At 41.0% G+C, this 23,469-nt stretch overlaps 1 protein-coding gene across 1 annotated transcript in view; it reads right to left on the reverse strand.

The window, feature by feature from the left end:
* The window catches only part of HADHA (hydroxyacyl-CoA dehydrogenase trifunctional multienzyme complex subunit alpha), a 55,679-nt gene that overhangs the window by 3,741 nt on the left and 28,469 nt on the right, over positions 1-23,469 (reverse strand). The window contains exons 8-15 of the mRNA XM_007108427.4: positions 17,006-17,128; positions 16,426-16,544; positions 14,406-14,462; positions 12,599-12,708; positions 8,378-8,512; positions 6,130-6,301; positions 3,023-3,109; positions 134-274 (exon numbers count right to left, since the gene is read on the reverse strand). Coding sequence (XP_007108489.2) covers positions 134-274; positions 3,023-3,109; positions 6,130-6,301; positions 8,378-8,512; positions 12,599-12,708; positions 14,406-14,462; positions 16,426-16,544; positions 17,006-17,128 — 944 coding nt within the window. The remainder of the gene's footprint in view (positions 1-133; positions 275-3,022; positions 3,110-6,129; positions 6,302-8,377; positions 8,513-12,598; positions 12,709-14,405; positions 14,463-16,425; positions 16,545-17,005; positions 17,129-23,469) is intronic.

Raw genomic sequence — 23,469 nt, forward strand, 5'->3', positions numbered from 1 at the left:
GAACAAAAAAAAAAAAAAAAAAAAAAAAAAAAAGCTGGTACATTTAAACTGAAGAGTTACAAACAAACCTGGAAATATAAGGAGTCTTCATAGAACTTTTCTGAATCTGCTGCTCTGACACACAGCTCCTTACCTTAACCACAATGATGACCTTCCCCTGTTTGAGACCAACTTCTACAGCAGAAGCAGTTGTGTCCTTAGAAGTTTTTTGAGTTGTGATAATCTCCAGCAGCTGCATCTTGTCCACAGGAGAGAAGTAGTGCATGCCAATCACCTGGCAAGGGGGGACAAAACACCGACAGATTTAACAACTCTGAGAGGAGAAACTAATAGCATTCTTTTTTTTGCTAGGAAAGCACTGCAGAGAAAGGCGGTTGTAATACAGGAATACTGCTTCGTACCGTCAAGTGGTTTGGTTCCACGGTTCTTTGATTAAAAGTCCAGTATGTTCAGGGGAGAGCTAACTGGAATTCTCTTCCATCTGCTTCTAGGGCTTTTCACTAAGGGCAATGGAGCCTACCAACAGTTAATGCCAAAATCGCAGCTAAAGGCCAAATTAGATTTACTGGGGAAGAATGAATGAGGGTTCCATTTATATTAATGATGCTAATGGTTTGGGTGAGAGGGTCCACTTTTTATGGGCTGTGGGGGGAGACAGGCAGAAGAATTACTTACTATGCTGGACTGTCAGAGATATATTTGGATTTTACGTCGATGTGTCTCACCACCAGGATACTGTCGGCCCTTCGTATCCACAGATTTCGCATACACAGGTTCAACCAACTGTAGATCCAACTGGTTGAATCAGATTCAACTGGTCTGACTCCTTGGATCTGAAACCTGAGGATACAGAGGGCTGCCCGTATTCACTGTACTACACTATTTTATATAAGGGACTTGAGCTTCTGTGGATTTTGGTATCTCCCGGTGGTCCTGGAACTAATCCCCCACGGATACCCAGGGACGACGTTACCGGGTTTAAGTAACATTTCTCAACACTCAAATTCCCTCAAGGCTCATTAAACCAGTGACTCTCAAAGTCAAGCACCCGGACCAGCCGCACTAGCATCACCTGGGAATGTCAGAACTGCAAATTCTCAGGGCCTCCCAGACCCACTGAATGAGGAACTCCAGGGGCAGGGCCCAGATCTGTGTTTAAGAAGCCCTCCAGGTGATTCTGATACATGCTAAAGTTTGAGAACAGCCTCGTTAAGCTAACAATTAGATAGTCTTCACAACTGAACTGTGAAAGAAGCCTGTCCGTTAATTTATAGTTTTGCCTCCACGCCCCATGTTAGCTATAAGTTATTAACTACTATCTGCCACGACTGACTGCTTACTATCCACTATTCATTAACACATTTATCATTTATCCTTTACATTTAATCCACTACAACTCTGTGAACTAGTCAGTCTAATCACCTAGATGAGGAAGAAAGACATCAGGAAGTTAAAATTAGTAGTTCAGGGTCAGTCAGTAAATGGCAGAGCGGGATGCCATCAAGGTCGGCCTGTCTCCACAGCCTGCCCACTTTCCGTTGTGTAACACACAGGTCACTTGCATGTTACGTCAACTTATCAATCCAAAAGTTGCTTCTAACCTCTAAATTATCCTTCTACTTATGTCTAAAATACTTAAAAAGACAGGACCTGATTCAGACTGTACTCCTGAGCAAAAGGAATTAGCCTTTACCATGTATAATTTATATACAATAAAATGCACAGATCTTAAAGTGTTCAGTTTGATGCGTTCTGACAACTGTGTATCTACCCACGTAATCACTACCCCAAGCAAAACCTATTGACATCGTTCAAAAAAGCTGTGCCAAAAGGTGGCCAGCTGTGTCCTGGACTGCTGGGACTTCCTCAGCTGTAGCACTGGAGGGCCTGTGTCCTGGGCAAACCGAGGGGGTTGGTCGCCTTACTTGTGCCCCTGTGGCCTTACTCCTACACGAATGACCTAGGCAAGAAGGTGCTAAAAGCTGCTCAAGATCCCTGGGGGCGAGGACTGCTAAGTGTGATGCTTGTTCCGCTCCACGGGGGAGAAGGGGAGGTTAGCATCCAAGGCACAGCAGCAGGGTCTCCTCTGCTGCCCTCCAGCGCTGAGGAGCTGCTGTGAGTGACTGCGACGTGGCCAGACTGTCTATCTGCCATTACTCCGCGTTTGTGTCTTCCCTCAGCTGCCACTTCTCCCCATGACCTCCTCCTGCCATCATGAACTTGCCTCTATCAGGCCCACACCACTCCTAATCTGCTGCGTGCTAGGGAACAAGATGGCCTTGAGTTGGCAAGCTAGTAGAATGGGAATAAAAAGACTTTCGTGTTTTTAGTACATGGACTTTGTATTAACAGTTTCAGCTGCTTAAAGGCCTTTTCTATTTCCTGCCTACTTCTGGCTGGTTCTGCTTCGCTGAGACTAACCGGTATCCTCCAGAGAGGCGAACTGTTTTATTTCTCCTTGAATGATTTCACTTGATTTCCCTGGTAGAGAGCAGAAGCCCAAAGATAGATTTCTAGGCATCATTCCAGATACTCACTGTAAGTGCTTCTACATCCACCCCTCTCATGTCCTGGGTAGAAGCTCTAAGCAAACCGGGGTGGACACATCCCACCACAGCCCCTGATCTTCCATTCCTGGATCTGGAGTTGGAACCAAACCCATCCCAGACAGTCACCGGAGTCTGCTCTGTAGCTCAAGTGTTATTTTGGAACATCTCTTCTTATTTTAGGGTCTATCTTTCAATACCCAAATGTAATAAACGTAGGTTTTATAGTCTGAACCTGAATAATAATACCCATTAGGGATGCAAATCACCTATAAAGGTATATTTTAGTTGTAGTTCACTTGTTCCTCCATCTCATACTGGTCATGGTACTAGCTTTTTTGTGCCCAGTTTCTGGGACTACATCACCACCGTCATCCACTTCATAATCCATACCAGTCCCTTCTCATATTCTAAGCCTTCATCAATGAGCCTGAAGCAGTGAAACATTTCAGGGTTTTCCTCTGTTCAGAATTTACCTTCTCAGGTCTTTTACTGACAGCAGCAATTTCGCTGATTGGGAGAGCAGATGTGTTGCTGGCAAAGACACAGCGATCTGGAATCACCTGCAGGAGAAAAGCATTTAAGAATGTGTCATGTAGGCCTGGGAGATGACTGTGGAGTCCAAAGCAAAGCCAATGAGTGACACTTGGGCCCCGCCCACCCTTCACCTTTGAGAGAACAAACCATAATGTGCATGCTTATTTCATGTTACACATGTATTACTAAGAAATGGTAACACCACTATAATTATATCTACAGTGCATGAATACTATTAACTATTGGCTTTATCAACCTGCAGACTAGTGTCTAATGGAGATTCTCTCAGCATTCTGCCCACAATCTCAGCTTATTCATATTTTTATTCAGATGCTTGGATGAAAAACATGGAAGGCACATCTGTCAGATTTGTGCAAATCTGGGCAGGCAGAATCCTAACATCAGAGATGAGAATCAAGTTTCAAGATACATTCAACACGCTGAAAAACTGAATGCAAAATAAGATCAATTATAATGAGGATAAAGGTTAAGCACTGCATTAAGATTTTATGAAAGAGAAGAAAGAGAAAAAAATAACTGAGTAGGCACCTAATGGGCAAGACCTGGGCTTGGCAGTAAACTTGTGTTAAAGAGCCCAGGATTTTATTTAATCAAAAGTATAATGTGAGTCAAAAGTAGAGCCTGATGATCAGAAAGCTAACATAGTCTCAAGCTGCATTATTAATGGTATGGTGTCTAATGTTGGTGGTAAAATTCTCTATGAAGAGCAAACCAATGTCTCCAAAGCTGGCTGGCAACAAGCCTTCCCCTCCCTGTACATGTGCGTCTCTCCTCCCATCCAGAGGCGCAGCCTCTTTCCCCTCCTCTTAAATCTGGGCTGGCCTCTGACTTGCTTTTACCAATGGAAAGTAGCAGAAGTGACTCTGCCAGTTCCAGGCCTTGCCTTATGGAGTCCACTGGCTTCTGCCTTGCTCTCTTAGAAGCGCCAGCAGCCATGCTGCAGAGAAACTCTGGCTCGACCACTAAGCGAGGACAGGCCACAGGGAGAGGGAGGCGCCCCAACCAAGCTTTCAGCTGAATGCAGTCCCATGAGTGCCCCGACTGGGAAGCCATGTGGAATTAAGGGCCAGCCACCTCTCAGAGCCCTGCCCTAACTGGAGAACTGTGAAAAGGTCATTGTTTTTGCGGTGGTTTGTCACACGCCAAGAGCACCGAGACATGGTGAAAACAGCAAAGGAGACAAGCAAGACAGTGAGGGGTCTGGAGACAAGGATTATGAAGATATCAAAGGAGTGAGTTTCTTTAGTTCTGTGGAGAGGAAGAGAAGTGAAGTTTTAAATCCCTGAGGAATACCACATGTCGATTCAGCTTTACCATTTTCCTGTAAAGAAAGGAGAGGCCAGGTAAGAGGATGGACTTGATGGCCTCCTAAAGGTCTTTCACTTGAAATTCTTTGATTTTCCAAATACACATCTGTTCTGGACCTTGCTCTTTTCCACCCTTTCTGAAAAACTTCTTTGAGTATCTCCTACCTTAGATGATTTCACTGGCTTCTCTAAAAAGGTAAAGGCCTGTGACATGTTACATAAATAACTACAACATATGTAACACTTTGGATTTTACCTTTAGCAATAATCTTCTTATTCTTTTCTTACTATCTGCTAAAATTCATGATTCCCCGAATATCCTCCCTCTCCCCCAGTCCATGGACTTCATGGACATAGAAAACCCCTTTTGCTTTTCTTTCTTTCCCTTCTCTTCTCCCTTCACCTTTATGTTTCAATGGGAACTACCGTATTGATTTGTTCCTAGTCTGCACCTCTTTTGATCTGATCCCTCTTCTTTCTCTTTCTCTTCCTTGATCACTGGCTTCCCAACTGCTAAAACTAACAAACTTTTCTACACTCAGATACTCCCAAATCCTGATTTTCCAAAAGCAAATACCATCACCCAGTCAGGTGGCAAATGTTCTTTTAGTGGTAAACGGCTCTGTCTGTTTTGGCAGCCCCTCAGTCTACCTTCCATTGGCCCAGCAGGGCCCCCAAAGCCCCGGGAACGTTGTGTCCATTTCTCTGCTGCAGTGCCACCTTGCACAGAGAGAACACACACCTACCCAGCTCTTCTGAATTCACTCCCTCGGCTGAATCTACATTACACTCTGCCTAAAGAAAAGATTTTGGAATGTGTGTTTCATAAGTGGAATCCATCCCAACCTGAGCTGCTTGTCTTTAGTTTCTAAACCCTCCTTAGGTTCATTCTTTAGTAGAGCAGAGATTGTCCTCCCATGGAAGGGAGTCTTAGGAGTACGGCCCACTACTCAAGACACCCCAGAATGCTGCAAAGTCAGTGCCGTTTTATTTACACCATTTACTAACCTACACTCTGTTTATTTAACTGTAGGCTAGTCGGGGCCCCGGTTCTACCTCCTGCCTGGATTACTGCCATCTCTTCTTTCCTTCTTTCCTCTTTCTTCATACCACCCAGTTCAAGTACTTGTTTTGTTCATATCATCCCATCTCAAGAGTTGACTATGCACAGCATTTGGGCTCAAGACCAGGGTAGCATTTCCACAAAATGAGCATCTGAATCCTGCCTGGAGAAACGGTTTCTCCCTATTTCCTCTGCTGTCTAGACCTGAATTAGTTTAGTTATAGCTTGCAGCCAACCAATAACGCCAAGACGTCTGGCTACAGTCCATGAGGTTATTTGTATGTTTGGGTGACTGAACTCCCATATAAGGCTAATGAACCCTGTGCTTAAATTAATAAGCTACTTGTTTGTCTTTCCTTAGGACTTTGATTTGACCTTTATACACAATGTGCATGGGTTCACAAAAAAACTTACGTTTGGGGGACACAGTTTTGAGGGGCACAAGCCTGCTGTGTCCCCTTTTGCCTGGCAAAGCAATGAAGCTGTTCTTTTCTACTTCACCCCTCCAACAAACAAACATATAAAACCCCTTACATCTGGGAATGAATGGCCCTATAAAAAGAAATACAAGTTTCCTATAGTTCCTTTAAAAAACCCCGTCTCTGTGTTCTCCACTCACAACACTAGGGTTCAGTACAGCAGGCCCCTTACTTACCGCTTCTACTTCCTTGAGCACTTTGTGCTTAAGACTGAGGTCCTCAAAAACAGCTTCAATCACCATGTCAGCCTTTTCAAAACCCTGGTAATCGAGCTGCCCAGTCAAGTTGCTGAAAAAGGCGTCCCTTTCAAACGATGTTAGTGCTTTCTTCTTCACTTTATCATTCAGTCTAGGAAAAAAACACATTCCTAGTCAGAGGAGGAGAACAGGAAACTAACATTTATTGAGTGTCCATGGGCCAGAGAGTGTGCTGTGTGTTTTTCACGAACTCAGTGAGGTAGCTCCCATTTTGAGGGAGCTGACCTGCTCAAGGAGACTCAGAGGGACTTGTGGTCCAAGAGCGAGTTAAGGGAGGGTCCTAGGGTTCAAACAGGTTGACCCCCACATCCATATTCTTTCTACTAAAAGATGCCTCTACATGCCCAACCTGCATAAACAGTATCACTAATAAAAGAGTTAAATTTGCCAAGAGGAGTAAACATGAACACTAAAATGGCAAACAAGAGAGCAGCTCTAGTAATTCTCTACCTACAATAGGGGAAACAGCCAACACGGGTCCTAGACCACGAGTTTATACTTGCTTACATATCATTTTGTTATTCTGTAATTGTGATCTACCGGAGGACAGAGACCAAGCATTATGTCGTATATTCTTAATCCATTTCCTGGTCAGTACCTAGTAGTACATCATATTGATTACATAAAATATTAACTCCAGGTTTCTTCTTCCCCACAGAGAGCTAAAAAGGATTCCTGCTACTCAGACACTTAACTGATTTTTTCTATTGCCAAGGAAAATAGACTCTCTTAGGTTTTAATCTGACCGCACTTTCAGAATAAATGACTTAGAGTTTTCCTCTGAATGAAGAATGAAGCTACACCCCATTCACTAGTTTCCTTAACCAAAAGAAAAATTAAAGCCACAAGGTAAGTTCAAAGAAGTAGTCAGTTTAAGTCTCAAAAGTATGGATTCAAATATCCTGGTTTCTGACAACCGTATCAGCAGTCAGCAAGCAAGATTCTTGTGAGAGTTCAGAACATTATTCGTTGCTCTAATTCTAATGCCTAATGAAACTATTCCCGAGAGGACAAGAAATATGTATGTCCCAAGTCAGCAGTACAGTGAGGGGCACTCACCAGAGCCCGATGTTTCTAATGCAAAAAGGGAAACCCGGGACAGCTGGATCCAAAAGAGATCGAGGGGGAAAAAGCTATTTTAGAGCAATTTCTCATTTTGGTGACTGTATGAAACTCTGGGAACACTCGTGTGCTGGCCTCAGGGCAATGGTGCACATGCCATTTGGGGGGGTCAGAATCTTTTACTACAATGCCTTGCTATCTTACATTAAGATAGTCGCTATCTGCCAACATGATTAGACCTGCCAGGTCCTGCACAGTATTATGGTAGCAATATATGAGCAGAAAAGGGGTAAAAACACACTTAAGCTACATAATCCATTTAAGAAACAAAAAAACTAACTCAACTAAAAGTCACATGCAAGACCATCAAAGTTCAGCCAGCCTTAGACAGTCTATTACATTGGAGCAGAGAAATGAGCTGAAACAAATTCCCAGTTTGGCTAAGTTGCTGCTCCATTTTTCCCCTCTGCAAAACAGGCAGTATGTGTGTGGGGTGGGGGAGAGGAGGGAGGGACGGGCAGGAGGGAGAATACTATTCCCCGTTTATTAATTCAGAAGTAAGGGGAGACACAGTCCATAAGATCCAGATATTGTGGAGCCAAATCAGTTAACTGCTTCTCTATAGTAACACCAGTCAAGAAATATGAGGTTCCTGAGTTCTGATCCCAGCCCTACCTTCAAGATGCAGTTACACGTTTCCTCATATCCTTATCTCAGTTCTCTCTATAGACACAGTCATGCTGTTTCAATATTCTATAACAATACAGCAATTAAAATTCACAAACATGAGACTTTCTAGTCTGATACCAAAGTATAAACTATGTGGCATTTAAAAACGTCTAACAGATAAGGTTTTCTCTTCTGCACTCAAAGACTACAGAGTCCAATGATGTTAATGATTTATAATAACATTGTCTGCAACAACAGCGAAAAAAAAAGAAAAAAGAAAAAAAGTGAAAGAAGGAATTAGCACGTCTAAAAAGCAAAGGAAATGAGACATAACTATGGAGTATCCAATACAGATCATGTTCAGGAGAAAGGAAACTGTGACGGCAAAAACCAAAACACACGCTACTCTCCCAGCAAAGGCAGAGAGCAGGCTTACCCTCTGAACACTTGTTGCTGTCCTCGCCCCAGCGCGGCTAGCGTAGCATCCTTCAGTATAGTCTGTAGGCCCTTATCCACGGAGACCTGGGCAATGCCGGCCCCCATTAGCCCTGCGCCAAGAATGGCGAGCTGCCTGAAAGGAAAGGATGAAATGACTTTTGGTATAAATCTTAATTCATTCAGTAAAAGTGGGAGATTGCCCAGGTCATCATCTAATAAACCAACTAAAGCAGGGACAACAATAAGGTATTTAAAATAATTTTTACCTACAAAAAGACATCTTTCATAAATGACTGATTTTCAAAGTTAAATGCAAAAATCCGTTAGGTCTAAAAGAATTGGTCTACCCAAGGAGACAGAATTATACTGATCTTCAATCATACCTGAGATCACTGAAAACAAAACAACATGGATTACGTTTAAATTAATGAGTATTTTTCTTCAAACAAAAGCCAACTTGCAGTGATAGGCCCAAAGACTAATCTCTCTTCTTCCAACTACTTACTTGCCAGTGATTTTGCCATTTTCCAGTCATCTTTCATTTCTCTTGAAATCTGTGCCTTTCTCACCCCTTACCTGGATTGGTTCAAAAGCCTCTTGGATGGTTTCTTTGCTTCCAGACCTCACCCCTCCCTCAAACACCTCCATACATGCACATTACTGCCTTTTCCACCCCTGAATTCCTCTTGAACTTGTCAGGACCATTTGGCTTACCCCACAGTATTTTGGAACAGCTTCATGTACATCATTTTTGTCTCCTCAACTAAATTCTAAGCTTTTTGAGGGAGAGAGATCATGTCTGATGACTCTTTTTAGTTTTCCATAGTTTTGGAACAATATGCCATTTTCCCATAAGTAACTAAAAAAAATTTTCAGAACTTCCTTCAGAAAAGAAGCCCAAGTTTACAACACCATAGACCTAAATTAGAGTTGTTTCATTCATAACAATTCTGATTAGAATGTTCAAAAATCATATTCAAGACCTGAAGAGGCACCGTAACTTCAACTCCTGGGAGTATCTTTCAAATGCAGCTTTGTGATAATACACATTTTTATATGGTGAGTGTTAAGTAACTGGAGAACATGAGAAAATAGGGTAGAAAACATAAAGAATAGAAGCTGAAAAAAAATTATTCATGTATTTACTGCATCAAAATTAAAAATTTGCTTGACAAATGACCCCACAAAAATTGGGCTTCCCTGGTGGCGCAGTGGTTGAGAGTCTGCCCGCCGATGCAGGGGACACAGGTTCGTGCCCCGGTCCGGGAAGATCCCACATGCCGCGGAGCGGCTGGGCCCGTGAGCCATGGCCGCTGAGCCTGCGCGTCCGGAGCCTGTGCTCCGCAACGGGAGAGGCCATAACAGTGAGAGGCCCGCATACCGCAAAAAAACAAAAAAACAATTAAGACAACCATAGAAGAGGAAGAAATTTGTAACAGGTATAGCAGACAAAGGATTACTACTGGGGAAATATAAAGAACACACATATCAATTAAAAAAGACAACCCAATAAAATGGGCAGGGGTTTATATAAAGCAATTCATAGAAAAAGAAAACAAATTGCCAATAAAATGCCCAATTTCCCTAATAATCTGGGAAATGCAAATTAAAACGAATGTATTCTCTCCCCATCAGATTGGCAAAAATTTTAAAAGTAACAGTGAGGATATAAAACATTTTGTTCTTTCATGCATGGTTGATGGAAGTATATACTTTGCCCTATATAGGAGGTCAAATGTATTAAAACCAAAAATTTCATCTTCTACGACCCAGTAATTCTACTATCTACTCTAGAGAAATGCACTTATGCACAAGATGATATGCTGTGATGAACAGTCATACAATGTTTACGATAATGAAAAATTGGAAGTCATCAATCTTTCAGTAGAAGATGAAAAGGAACAAGTTAACTGGTATGTACCCACATACATAGTCTCCAAGTCATACCACTGACTAAAAAGGATTATTATAGGATTCATACTGAAGGATCCCTTTTATATTAAAACATTCAAACCATAAACACAAAACATTCGTCTAGTATTCAAACTTCCTTATAATAGTTTTTTTAAAAAGGAGATTAAGAATGCATTCTTTGCATAAAAAATTAATTTATAAAAAGAGAAAATACATAAGGAATTCAAATTATTATCCGAGGCAAGGGAGAAGAGGCCTAGAGAGACAGAAGTGGAACTATTACTGACAACTGAGAAAGCAGGAAGGGGGATGCCCTTTCTTCAATGTTCTTTATTAAATTTTCGGTTCTACCTATTCTGCCTTGCGTACCGTATAATTTATTCTTCATTTCTAAGATGATGTTACTTTTTCTTCAATTTATTTCCCAAGTTAGGTCAACTCTTACATCATCCTGTTTTTCTGCCCATTTAATTCTTGAGTTTTTGAACTTTTGATTCAACGTGATTCTTTTCTTATCTGTAAATATTTATTTAAGGATATATAATTCAAGTTTGGAAGCATTCTGCTATAGTTTTCTTTTGCATTACGGTTGTTTTGGAGGGAGAATTTTTGTAAGCTTAAGTATTTTTGATTCTCATTTTATTTCTTCTTACATGAGTTTCACGTGCATGCTGCCTGTCTTTTCTGTGTACTGGTACACAATAACAGCTTCTCCAGGTGGTATTATATGCTATCTGCATATAACAGTAAGAGTTACATGCAGACCAGAGTAGGAGTCAGGAGTGGCTAATTAGCTTAAGAGTAAACATTTTATAATTTAAAAATTTTTAAATTAATTAATTAATTAATTAATTAATTAATTAATGGCTGTGTTGGGTCTTCGTTGCTGCACGCGGGCTTTCTCTAGTTGCAGTGAGCAGGGGCTACTCTTCGTTGCGGTGCACAGGCTTCTCATTGCGGTGACTTCTTTTGTTGCAGAGGACTGGCTTTAGGCACACGGGCTTCAGTAGTTGTGGCTCGCAGGCTCTAGAGTGCAGGCTCAGTAGTTGTGGCGCATGGGCTTAGTTGCTCCGCTGCATGTGGGATCTTCCCGGACCAGGGCTCGAACCTGTGTAACCTGTGCTGGCAGGCGGACTCTCAACCACTGTGCCACCAGGGAAGTCCAATTTAAAATTTAAGAGTAATTTTTGTAGGATGTGTGAAGAGATGCAGATTTAAGTGGCCATATCATCATTCCACTGCAGCGTGGAAGTAATTTATCTCACCCACTGAATGCGAGATATTGTCAACATTAGGTGGTACACAGACAACCCGACTGATAGCGATCACCACGTGTGCTGGAGAAGCAGTTACGGTTGTATTTCATATCCTAATTTGGAAATCAGCCCTCTTGGCAAGAATCTTGTCTGTCTCACTTGGGCTTCTTATTGATTTCCTCTTCTGCTTTGGATTGCAATCTCATTAAAGGTGAGCGGTTGGAGAAGGTAGTAACATTAGCTGCTTTCACAAATCCCTCTCTGTAATTCAGGTAGACAGTGTTCCTCAACCTCAGCACTACTGACATTTTGGACTGGATACTTCTTTGTTGTGGGGCTGTCCTGTGCGCTGTAGGATGTTTAGCAGCATTCCTGGCCTCTGGCCACCAGATGCCAGTACCATCCCTCCCTCCCCAGCTGTGACTACCAAAAATGTTTCCAGAGATTGGAAAGTGTCCCCTGGTGGCAACGTCGCCCAGGTTAAGAACCACTGAGCAAGGGGGTGAGTTTAGGGGCATTACTAAACTTAAGATGCTGAAGAGCTATTTAGGCAGCATAAAACTGAAAGGCTCGCTGCAGAGAATAGATATGAAACAGGTAAGTAGACTCTCAAACGCTTAGGCTGTAAGCTAAACGAAGGACAAGACTTTAATGACTAGAATGAGGCTTTACTTTTTTTAATGAGGGAGAAGTGTGAGTTCCCAGAGATGGAATCTCAAGTCACAGAGAGAGACAAGGTCATTAAACAGCACATAGTGTGTGTATTTGGTTTAGGAAGGGGAAACCTAAACCATATTTCTAGGGGATATCAATAGTGAGACAAAAATGCCTCTACAGGAGACATTAGAGAGGTCAGGAGAAAACTCAGCACAGGCAGAACTCTGAAAGCCAAAAAATCCTTCATAGGAATAGGGATCTAAAGTGCTCAGGACAGAAGAGGTTTAGGGCAAGACTGAAGGCGTAAATCTAGCTCTATGGATCTTCAGAGACATCGACAAGCGTAGCATGTGCTGAAATCCACAGGGGCTTCCTACGTAGAGCTGACTTACTTAACCTCCTTCTGCGGAGCTCCAAATTTATTCTTCTTGCATAGGGTCTGACCACGGTAAAGTCCCATCAAGGCTTTTGATTCTTTGGTCATTGCAAGCTCTCCAAATTTCTGGAAAAAGGGAAGAAGAAAAGGTAGAACTTCTCAGTCTTGGAGACGTGGATTCTTTCGGGTCAGTTTCTCTGCAGAGCAGAGGTAACACATGCAAAGCCTCAGGTCCTGAGCTGCTGAAGTTGGTCTCCTGCTGAGCGTCCTTCTTTCACTCTCCTCATCTGTACCACTTCCAACTACTGCTTTGAAAGGTTCTGGATATAACTGAGCTCTCAGATTCTCTACACCAGAGGTTGTGGTAACTTTTTTCATGGAATTAGAGTGTCAGAGCCAAAATTGACCAATCATCTCAACCACCACTCTCATCTTAAAGACTGGGAAGAGGAGGCTCAGAACCTGACCTTGCTCAAAGCCACACTGCCTCAAAGGGGCAGAAACAGAACTTGAACCCAGGCAGTATGACTCCCAACTCCAGCTCTCCTTCCAGGAGAGCAGGCTGCCCCATGTGATATCTACCACTTTAAAAGGACCTTAACACTTACAGAGAACAAGTCTCAACTTAGTGGGGAGGAGCATGAGATTGAGAGTCTGTATTTGAAAGAACTGAGTTTAAAGACTGGCCCTGCCATTTCCCAGTTGTGAAGCCTTCTTCATCCTTAAAATGGGAAAAACAATACCTATTTTACAGTACTGTTGTGGGAAGTAAATGAAAACACTAGTAAAATGACTGGGCCTCAATGTTAGCTATTACCATCATCAATATTCTAGAATTTACTGGTACGATTACATGGTTGCAAACAGCACTTAAAAGAAGGAATCCCTCTAATAATGTTGCCTTCATGTCTGAATAGAACATGAAACAATGTTCTACTAATCTTGGCAAAGTAGGTTCTATTCAATAAACCAGTGATTTTCAAACCATGGGTAGAAATCTATCATTGGTCATGAATTTAGCAGGTTGTGATAAGTAGAATAGATAGAAAATACTGAGTACAGCGTACAGGCTAATTATTTTGGGAAATATGTTTCAATCTTTCTGTATATATATATATATATATATATATATATATATGTGTGTATGTATATGTGTACCTGGTGATAATGTAAAAGAATTAATCAGAGTGCACTGCAGTAAGCAACCCAGTATAAGAAATGTTTTCTCTGGAACTTGTCCTGAGCTCTTCAGATATCTTTTATTCTATTATTGAAGAGCAATCATCCTTCAATGATTGCTTAAAACTTCAAAACAACCCAAACAACTAAAATCTACAATTCCAGGAAGTGGAAGGGGTGAGGTTGGTTCCTGTGTTGCTCTGTTTTCTTGTCTTAGTGGGTGCAAACCATTTCCCTTCATTTCCTAAATCACCAAAAGGAGGCTGGGCTTCACAGGTTTATCTCCAGGCTCTAACAAGTAAGAACCGTATTTTTGTATCAATGCACTCACTTTATCACAACAAAACCAGCCCAACTACAGAACAAAAAGTCCAAATGATTCCTTTTGAAAGGATTCTAACTCTGCCCCTGCTTTTCCTAGTTATACCCTCATTATTGAGAGCAAGTTCAAATATATGGGCTATACTATGGTTTTCTTAGCACCTACCTGCTCACTGAGATTAACCATAAGAAATGACAACCACTGGAAGAAAACATTTTTTTACTAGGCTTTAAATACTTTACCTATTTTCAGTTTTACACAGCATTGTGGATCTCGCTTTTTCTGTCTCTAATAATAAAACACTGAAAGGAAATAACTTTACCTGAGATTCAGAGAGATAGCCAGCATCACTCCCTTGCTCAATCCCAGTCTTCACTACCTAAAAAACATATAAAGTACTTGTTCCTTGTTGGAATGGATGGCAAGATATACAGTAATGCTGAAAAAAACTGCTAGTGTTGTTAGTCTTCAAAGAGTAAGTCAAAAGTCTAGACTGGAGTGAGAAAGAGAAGAGGATTGAGCGCCTTATTGCTTAAGACTGACTTAATTCTCTATCTCTGAGGCTACTGCTCAACCTAGCATAAAATGGAAGGAAATAAAACAGAAGGAAAGAGAATTAAGAAGTCAGAACAAGAAAAGAACAGAGGTTCCACAGCTCAAACTCCACCTCCTTATCCTTTGAATCCTGTTATTTTGTCAGAGAAAGAGGTGTCATCACCCTTTCTGAGTCCAATAATAGGTTTACCTTGTCCTCTTAACTCCCTTCCCCTCCTGCTTGAATTATTCTTCCAGCTCCTCTCCTGTTCTCCAAACGTGGGCAGGTCCCCAAAGTTCCACTTGCAGCCCATTTCCTCCTCTATTTATTCTTCCTCAGGAACATCATTTAGTTTATCACATTAATCATGAACTCCATGGAATTCAATTTAACATTTGGGGTAAGTACTAACCTAAGTACAATAGCAAGTATAAAAGAAATAACCCTGTATTCAATCACCATAATTTAATGGTGATTAAAAAAAAAACCAAATAAATCAATCTATATCCTTAATTGACTTTTCTGTCTAAACTACTGTTGCTTGAATTTCCTGAATACCTAATCACAACACTTCTAAACCTTAACTCCTAACTCTCTTTGGCAAGTCTCTTACTACCTTCGTATTTTTGCTTTTACTATTCTATTTCGGGGTCTTATTCAAACTTCAAGTCTGAATTACCAGAATAGTTTCCTAGTTCATTGCTCTACTTTGCCTCTCTTTCTAATCCATTTTTACTCACTGCCATGAAAACGATTCTCTATGATCTATATAGGACAAAGATCAAATGTCTTAATTAATTACTGTCTACCTTTTAAAATCTACCTTCGGTCTGCCTTTCTGAAGACATTGCATTATCCTCCTACAAAAATTGATCTGATCTGATGTTCCCTGAAGAGCCTCATGCTTTCCAGCTTCTGTAACTTTGCTCAAAATGCCCATCCTACCTGGCACTGCTTTCTCATCATGTATTCTCTAACAATTTCAGGGATCGTTCCCTCCTCAGTGAATTTAGCAATCTTCCTCTGTCTCAGTTAGCTGGCGTTAACCCTATGCAGCTGCATACCGACCCCATCCTGCCATCTGCCTTACCGCATGTAAGTGTTTAATCTCCCCAACCCAGACAGTGTGAGGTGAACGGAAGTAGGGGACCACGTTTCATATTTTATATACTTTGGTGTCTTCGGCTCAAAATATACTTGTGACTAATTCATTCTCCAATTCTGAAATCTTTGATTATTGATCTTGTCTTCAATTATTGCTCTTTTGATCTTGGACTTTCCAGACTGAAGATTTTATAAGTTTTAAAGTCTACCTTTAGACAGATGTTTCTTCAACTCTGTGATCATTTTAATTATCCTCCTTGATCTTTTCCAGAACTTCTCTATATCATTACATCTTTTTCATAATTATGGCAATGGAAAGTCAATGAGACATTTTAGGTAATGACAATGGTTTTGACTAAGGAAAGAATACAGCCATTAATTTTGTTTCAACTACCTCTTAATTAATGTCCAATATTTTACTGGCTTTGTTATACTGACATGACATAGGTTGTTTTCCTGGTTTATAACTGGTAATTTTAAGCTCATCAACTAAAAAGTATGCCTGGCACTAATTTCCCCCAAATATCCATTTATATAAATCCTCATAGCTTGCTATGCTCTTGTGTTATTTTTGGTAAGTACTTTGATAGCAGCATGAAGAACTTTAGTACTGGCAAACATGGCGCAGAATGGCAATAAAGAGTACTGCTCTAGACAAAGGGAAGAAACATGAGAAATGTGGGAGTATGGGGTAAAGACTCACATCAATTATTTTCAGAGGTGCAGGATAAAGGCCTTTGGTCTGCTTTCGTACTTTTTCTTCCACCTTTTTGTAAATCTGTTGCCTGACAAATGGAATACTCATGGCATATGATGTCAATTCTGTAAGGTAAAATGCTTTTAGATCCTTAATGGAAAGACCCCAGCCTCCCTTGTTAGTTTGTTCTGTAAACTCCATAAAAATGAAGTGATTCTAGCTATCTGAAAGAACTGCTCTTTACTCTGATATAAACAATCTAAATTTCAACCTAAGCACTTCTTTAAACATTAGTTGATAAATATTAAAGCTTGGTGTTGGGTATATGGGTGTTTATTACACTGTTACATTATTCTATTTTGGTATTATTTAAAATTTTCTAAAATAAAAAGTTTTAAAAAAATGTCTTTAATCAGTGTAAGGTCCAGGACTTGAGCCTAGAGCAGAGTTATTGCATCCTTTAAGGTTGACTTTACACTTAAGAGTAAATAATGCACTTACCTCTTCCTCATTTCGGATTTATAGAAAATAAAAGTAAATTCCCTGGAAAGAAGCTTTGCCTTAGTTCTTTAATAATGACACTCACTTTCTACCAATCCCTTGTCTCTCTTTGGAGAGATCTTTTTATCAGCTAGTCCTTTAGCAAAAGTAATTGCAACTTCTTCTAGGTATTCAATTGTCCGTTCCTCTGGAGGTTTTATTCCTGGTCCTGTAAAGATGAACACAACAGATTGGAATGTAAATCAGGCTTGGATCAATCCCAGGGGGCAAAATCCAGGCAGGCCAAAGCCAAAGGCTCCAGCACCCACTTTCCGCGCAGCTTTCTAAGTCTGACTAGAGACTGGCAGGTGGCAATGTCATGAACTATGGACTCAAAAAGAGAAGTCACACTGAGCGAAGGTGCAACAACCTCCTCCTGGTAGAAAACAAGTCTTAAGCCCTATTTAAGTCTGGCCTCCACTTCTGAGTAGGATGTATTATGTCTCATGAGGCCTGTTTTCTTGCTGCAAAACTGGAAAACAAAAAATCAATTGCAAAATCACATTTGTAAAGACACTGGAGAGCTGTGGAAGCAACAAAGGTTATATGAACAGAATTCCAGAGAGGGAAGAGCCTGTCCAATGTGAACTGATGATTGCTGGACATTGTCTTTCCTGGGGGTACATGATGCTTTTGGGCGTGGGCTGAAGATTGGACTTGCCTCAAGCAGAAGGATGCTACTGAGGGAAAGTGAAATGATCAGAGTTTTTGGTGGTCACACACAAGAAATCAGTACTAGAAGAAACCAAAAGCAAAGCTAGTTTTCCCGCGTGGAACATTTGTGAAGTTCTAACGTGGTGCAAGAGGCTGGAAGCTAGAGTGAAATCTCTTATAGTGTCATAATGTTTAGCACATGCAGTACTTGTATAGAAAGAGGGACATGCCAAAAACATGCACCTGGTTTTTCGCTTGAGGCAGAGCCTGATACCAAACTTGCTGGAGGCAGGAGACAAAGACTCAAAAAAGCCAAAGGCTGTTTTCACACAGCTATGAAAACAGACACCTACCAGGCTCTCAATCAAAAGCTTGTAAGAACCACACTGGAGTGAGAGGTGGCTGAGGCTGAAAAGCCGATCTTGTGCCTTATAGTGTGTAGGGAACAAAATCCCAGTAGAGGGAGAAGCCTGCAACAGTATGCAACCATTCTCCCCCTTAAGACATTTGCCCTACTTTCAGCCTCCGTGGAGGAAGAAGAAAATGAACTAAGCCCCAAACTTCTGAATGACAAAAGTGCACAGGGTCCGCAAAAGTCATAATGTAATGCTGGAATTATGGAAGAATACTGGTTGCTACACAAAAGGAGAGCTCCAGAGATCTACAGAGGGGCCCCTTGAAACTCAGGCAAAGTATCATTCTGCACATGCATGAGAGGAAACTACCTGAGGCCAGGGAAAGAACCAACATAAAGGCATGAAAAGAAGCAAGAAAAAACACAGCCTACAGCTAGGAGACAAACTGACCGATAGAAACAGATGCAGAATTGAAAAGATAGGATAAGCAGACACAATGTTAGAAAGGTTACTGTAAATTCATGCCATATGTTAAAGAAGGCAGAGGAAAAGAGAAACATAATGAAGAGAAATTGAAGATGTAACAATGAATCAAATATTACTAAATATGAGAAAAAAACAATACCCGAAACAAAAAATATAGGCAATTGGATTAATAGCAAATTATACTGTGAAGAAGAAAAGATCAGGCAGCTTGAATATGTGGCAAGAGAAATATAAACAGACTAAAAAAAAAAACAGAGCTCCATTTTGGGACAATATCAAGTGATCTAAAATATTTGAGACTGAAGTCTCAGGAAAGGGGTAGCGGACTAAGGAGACAAAAGACTTGTACTCTGAAAACTATAAGACACTGATGAAAGAAATTGAAGATGACACAAACAGATGGGAATATATACCATGTTCTTGGATAGGAAGAATCAGTACTGTCAAAATGACTATACTACCCAAGGCAATCTACAGATTCAATGCAATCCCTATCAAATTTTCACAGAACTACAACAAAAAATCTTACAATTTGTATGGAGACACAAAAGACCCCAAATAGCCAAAGCAATCTTGAGAAAGAAAAACAGAGCTGGAGGAATCAGGCTCCCTAACTTCAGACCATACTACAAAGCTATAATCATCAAATAGTATGGTTCTGGCAAAAAAATAGAAATATAGATCAATAGAACAGGATAGAAAGCCCAGAAATAAACCCACGCACCCATGGTCAATTAATGTACTACATAGGATGCAAGACTATACAATGGTGGAAAGACAGTCTCTTCAACAAATGGTGCTGGGAAAACTGGACAGCTACATGTAAAAAAAATGAAATTAGAACATTCTTTAACACCATACACAAAAATAAACTCAAAATGGATAAAAGACCCAAATGTAAGACTGGATACTATAAAACTTAAAGAGTAAAACGTAGGCAGAATACTCTTTTACATAAATCACAGTAATATCTTTTTTGATCCACCTCCTAGACTAATGGAAATAAAAACAAAAATAAACAGATGGGACCCAATTAAACTCATAAACTTTTGCACAGCAAAAGAAACCATAAACAAAACAAAACACCCCACAGAATGGGAGAAAATATTTGCAAACATTGGAAGCGTTCATAACCACATGCCCATTGTGAGTAATTTCTGGATAATTCCTTTTGAAGTATACCTGAAAAAAAAAAGACAGGTATAAAAACATGTTTAAAAGTTTTAAAGTCCTCCTCCCTAAAGCAGCGCATTTCTTTTTCTAAAAATTAATTTATTTAATTAATTTATTTTTGGCTGCATTGGGTCTTCGTTGCTGCGTGCAGGCTTTCTCTAGTTGTGGCGAGCGGGGGCTACTCTTTGTTGCGGTGCGCGGGCTTCTCACTGCGGTGGCTTCTCTTGTTGTGGAGCACGGCCTTCAGTAGTTGTGGCCTTGGGCTCAGTAGTTGTGGTGCACGGGTTTAGCTGCTCCGCAGCATGTGGGATCTTCCTGGACCAGGGCTCGAACCCCTGTCCCCTGGATTGCCAGGCGGATTCTTAACCACTGCGCCGCTGGGGAAGCCCCAAGCAGTGCACTTCTACGTCCACTTTTCATGTGAAGCAATCCTATCACTAGTGGAGGAACAATTGAAAAAACCAGGGACGTATTTATTCTGTGGAGGAAGTAGCCCCATTAAAACCCTCAGTGGGGCTGGGCCTAATGCCAAACAACCTGTAGATCCACTCGAGTTCTGATCATTCTGATTCACAGATATGCTTTATCACTACATTAAACTGATAAGCGAAATCATTTTACTGACTCAAAGCCTGGCGATAAATTAAAAACAGGGTGACAAAGAGGCTGGGAAATCTAGCGTCTGCATGAGGGTTTCTCATTTTCACACACAAAATGAGCACAATAGATTTGGATGTTAATATCAGGTTGCAATCCCTATATTTTATAAACTCTGATGACAAGCATTGAAACGCTGGCGTATATGTATGAAATATCCTGGTGTTTAATTTGTGCGGCAAAGCAGTTATAGGGCCTATAGAAATGTGATCTGTGGATAGTGGGATGTAAGAATGAAAAGAGAATCAAAAGCTTTAACAAAGACTCAACTAAGCAACTTCGAAAAAGAAAGATGATACCAAATAATAGGACAGGTCTTTGCCAGGCCTTTGAGTTCTTGAATTCTACCAATTTCTAGCTGAACTGGAAGAAATAAAGGTTTTCTGATAAATGTATAATCAGAACATAAAGGAAATGAAATGCTGTCAAGTTTCTCTGTTCCACAATCATCAGTTTTTAGTAGCTGTATTGTATCTCAGTTCCTTGACAGATGTGCAGAACAAAATGAAATGTCAAGGTTTGTGAGCTGTTACCTCAAAATGTATTTCTTTGAAAAAGGACTTCAAATGTCATTTTTTCCCCCCAAAGAAGACTGTGAAATGTTTTGTTTGAGTCTTTATAACAAAAAATGTACCATCTATCTGAGGCTGACTTGTGTCAGGACCTGGGTCACCTAAACATAGGATTACGGGTCTATTTTATAAAACCTGGGACCAAATACATTTGTGGGTGCTGTCAACAAAGTTATCACGAGAGATAATGGACATCACACATGAAATAGAAAAGCACTGAGATACCTACCTTCATGTCAAGTGTACTTTCATTTTCTCTTGTTGCTTGCTTACTTGCTACCCACCTCCAAACAGCACTGAATATGAAATGCTATATATTAAAATGTCCCTTAAGGAGAAAAATAAGAAATTCTCCAAGAATGCGTGGACCCCCACTGGGTGAAATCTGAGGCTATTTCCATTATAATGCAAGAATTTTTAAAAAATAAGGCCTTTAGGGGGGAGGCTAATTGCATATGATCTCTCTCCTCCATTTTTTAAAACTAGCCATATTTTGTGTGGTTATCTATTATGTACTCCCTTGGTGAAACTAAAAACAGCCAAAAAACAAATGGAAATACTTTTAACTTTCTACTGCTTGACGGTCCTCTCAAAATCACCTGGTTCCTTTCCCCATAACTCTTCTCAATGTAATTTTTTAAAAGAAAAAAATTTTTTAAATTAATTTATTTTTGGCTGTGTTGGGTCTTCGTTGCTGTGCGCAGGCTTTCTCTAGTTGCAGCGAGCGGGGGCTACTCTTTGTTGCAGTGCGTGGGCTTCTTATTGCAGTGGCTTCTCTTGTTGTGGAGCACGGGCTCTAGGTGCACAGGCTTCAGTAGTTGTGGCACATAGGCTCAGTAGTTGTAGCTCACGGGCTCTAGAGCACAGGCTCAGTAATTGTGGCACATGGGCTTAGTTGCTCTGTGGCATGTGGGATCTTCCCAGACCAGTGCTCGAACCCGTGTCCCCTGCATTGGCAGGTGGACTCGTAACCACCGTGCCACCAGGGGAGCCCAGAAAATGTTATTACTAGCACCTTTTAACCAAAATGGCCTTTGCTTCATGGTCTGCAATAATTGAAACCGAATACTGAAAACAAGCTTTCTGTGTATAAAAGCCTTGATTTGACCCTTCTCTTTCTCATGGTGTAGACTATACTCTGGCTGACAGCAGAAGTGAAAGAAGGCATCTTTTTCATAGGGTGGGTTATGAAGAGAGTCGAGATGACTGAACGCTTGTTAGCAGAGTCCTTGTGGATGGGCTGAGCCTGAATCGAGAGGCCCAATCTCACCTCTCTCTCTCCTGGAACCACTGCTGACCTGGAAAAATCACTTAAGCTTTCTCCGCACTGGCTACCGCATTTGTGAAATGAGACAATGACCTACCTCATAGGAACTAAGTGATGGCCACAGGCTGCAGGTTTAAAACATGCTGAGCTAAGTGTTGGGTGTGATTATGATGCTGCTCAGAGATGTGGCCTCTTAGTCCATGGAAAGTAGCAGCATCAGTCAGATTGAATGATGAAAACAGAACATCTCAGAGGCCCTTTTGTGAATCTTGTAGTTTTATCTTAAAAGAAGCCCAGTTGAGACACATTTAGCTCAGTGAACATGGTAACCTGGGTGGCAGAAAGGTGGTTAAAAAATTACTCTTTCTAATCTGTGACTTTGAGAAGTTACCTAGGTTCTTCTGCCTCAGTTTCTCCATCTGAGGGATAATCCAGCTCAGAATGGTTGTGAAGATTAAGAGATAACACCAAAAATATTTAATTCATGGTAAGCAGAACATAAGACCAGTGAGTGGTAGGTTTCTTGGCCCTCTTCCCCCTCTTCTCTCGGGCATGGTTCATTATAGTTCCTCCAATGTAGGTTAAAACAGTCTAGTACTTAAACTCCAGCTTGTAAATAAAACCACCATCATGGAATTAGATCTTACTAAGAGCAACAGAGCAATAAAAGCTCACCTGCATGGATAAAAGCCAGCAATCAGTGCTTCAATATATGTAGAATTCTGGCTCAAGACTGTACGTTCATTCTCCCTGAAGTGCATGGTCCTAGTTCAATCCCAGTAACCCTCAAACTCCTCGTCTTGAAAGCAGGTCTAACTTTGTGTACATACTGGCAGGTATACTACCAAAGTTAAAGAGTGCTGGAGAGTTAGAAAGGATTTTTGCTTTTAACTTAACGGAATAATGAATATTCTTTCCCCTTATCCTTTCAGAAATCACCCTAAACAGCAAGGATATCGGGAAATAATAAGCCCAATCTTTGATGAAATCAGGAGTCATTTGAAATTCCAAGTGACAAAATATCTGGACAGGCTACATTAAGCAACTGGATCCAGTGGGCTGTGGCATGACAGAGATGGTACGTAAGGGGAGCAGATCTCAGCATCATGGGAGAACATAGCTCTCCAACTAAGGGGCAAATGCCAGTAAGGAATCATAGAATCAATATCTTTGCCTGAAGCATGTAGATTGGTGAGGTCCTAGGACAAGAGAGATTTTGAAATGCAAGCACCATTGACTGCCCATCTCTGCAGGCTAGGGAGGAATACAGGCTAAATGAACATGTGTTCTCGATTTCTCTCTCACTTGCTTATTTTTTCTCTCTAGGCCATGTGGAACTTCTGTG

This window comes from Physeter macrocephalus, chromosome 12 (assembly GCF_002837175.3).
Source record: "Physeter macrocephalus isolate SW-GA chromosome 12, ASM283717v5, whole genome shotgun sequence".
Classification (NCBI taxonomy): domain Eukaryota; kingdom Metazoa; phylum Chordata; class Mammalia; order Artiodactyla; family Physeteridae; genus Physeter; species Physeter macrocephalus.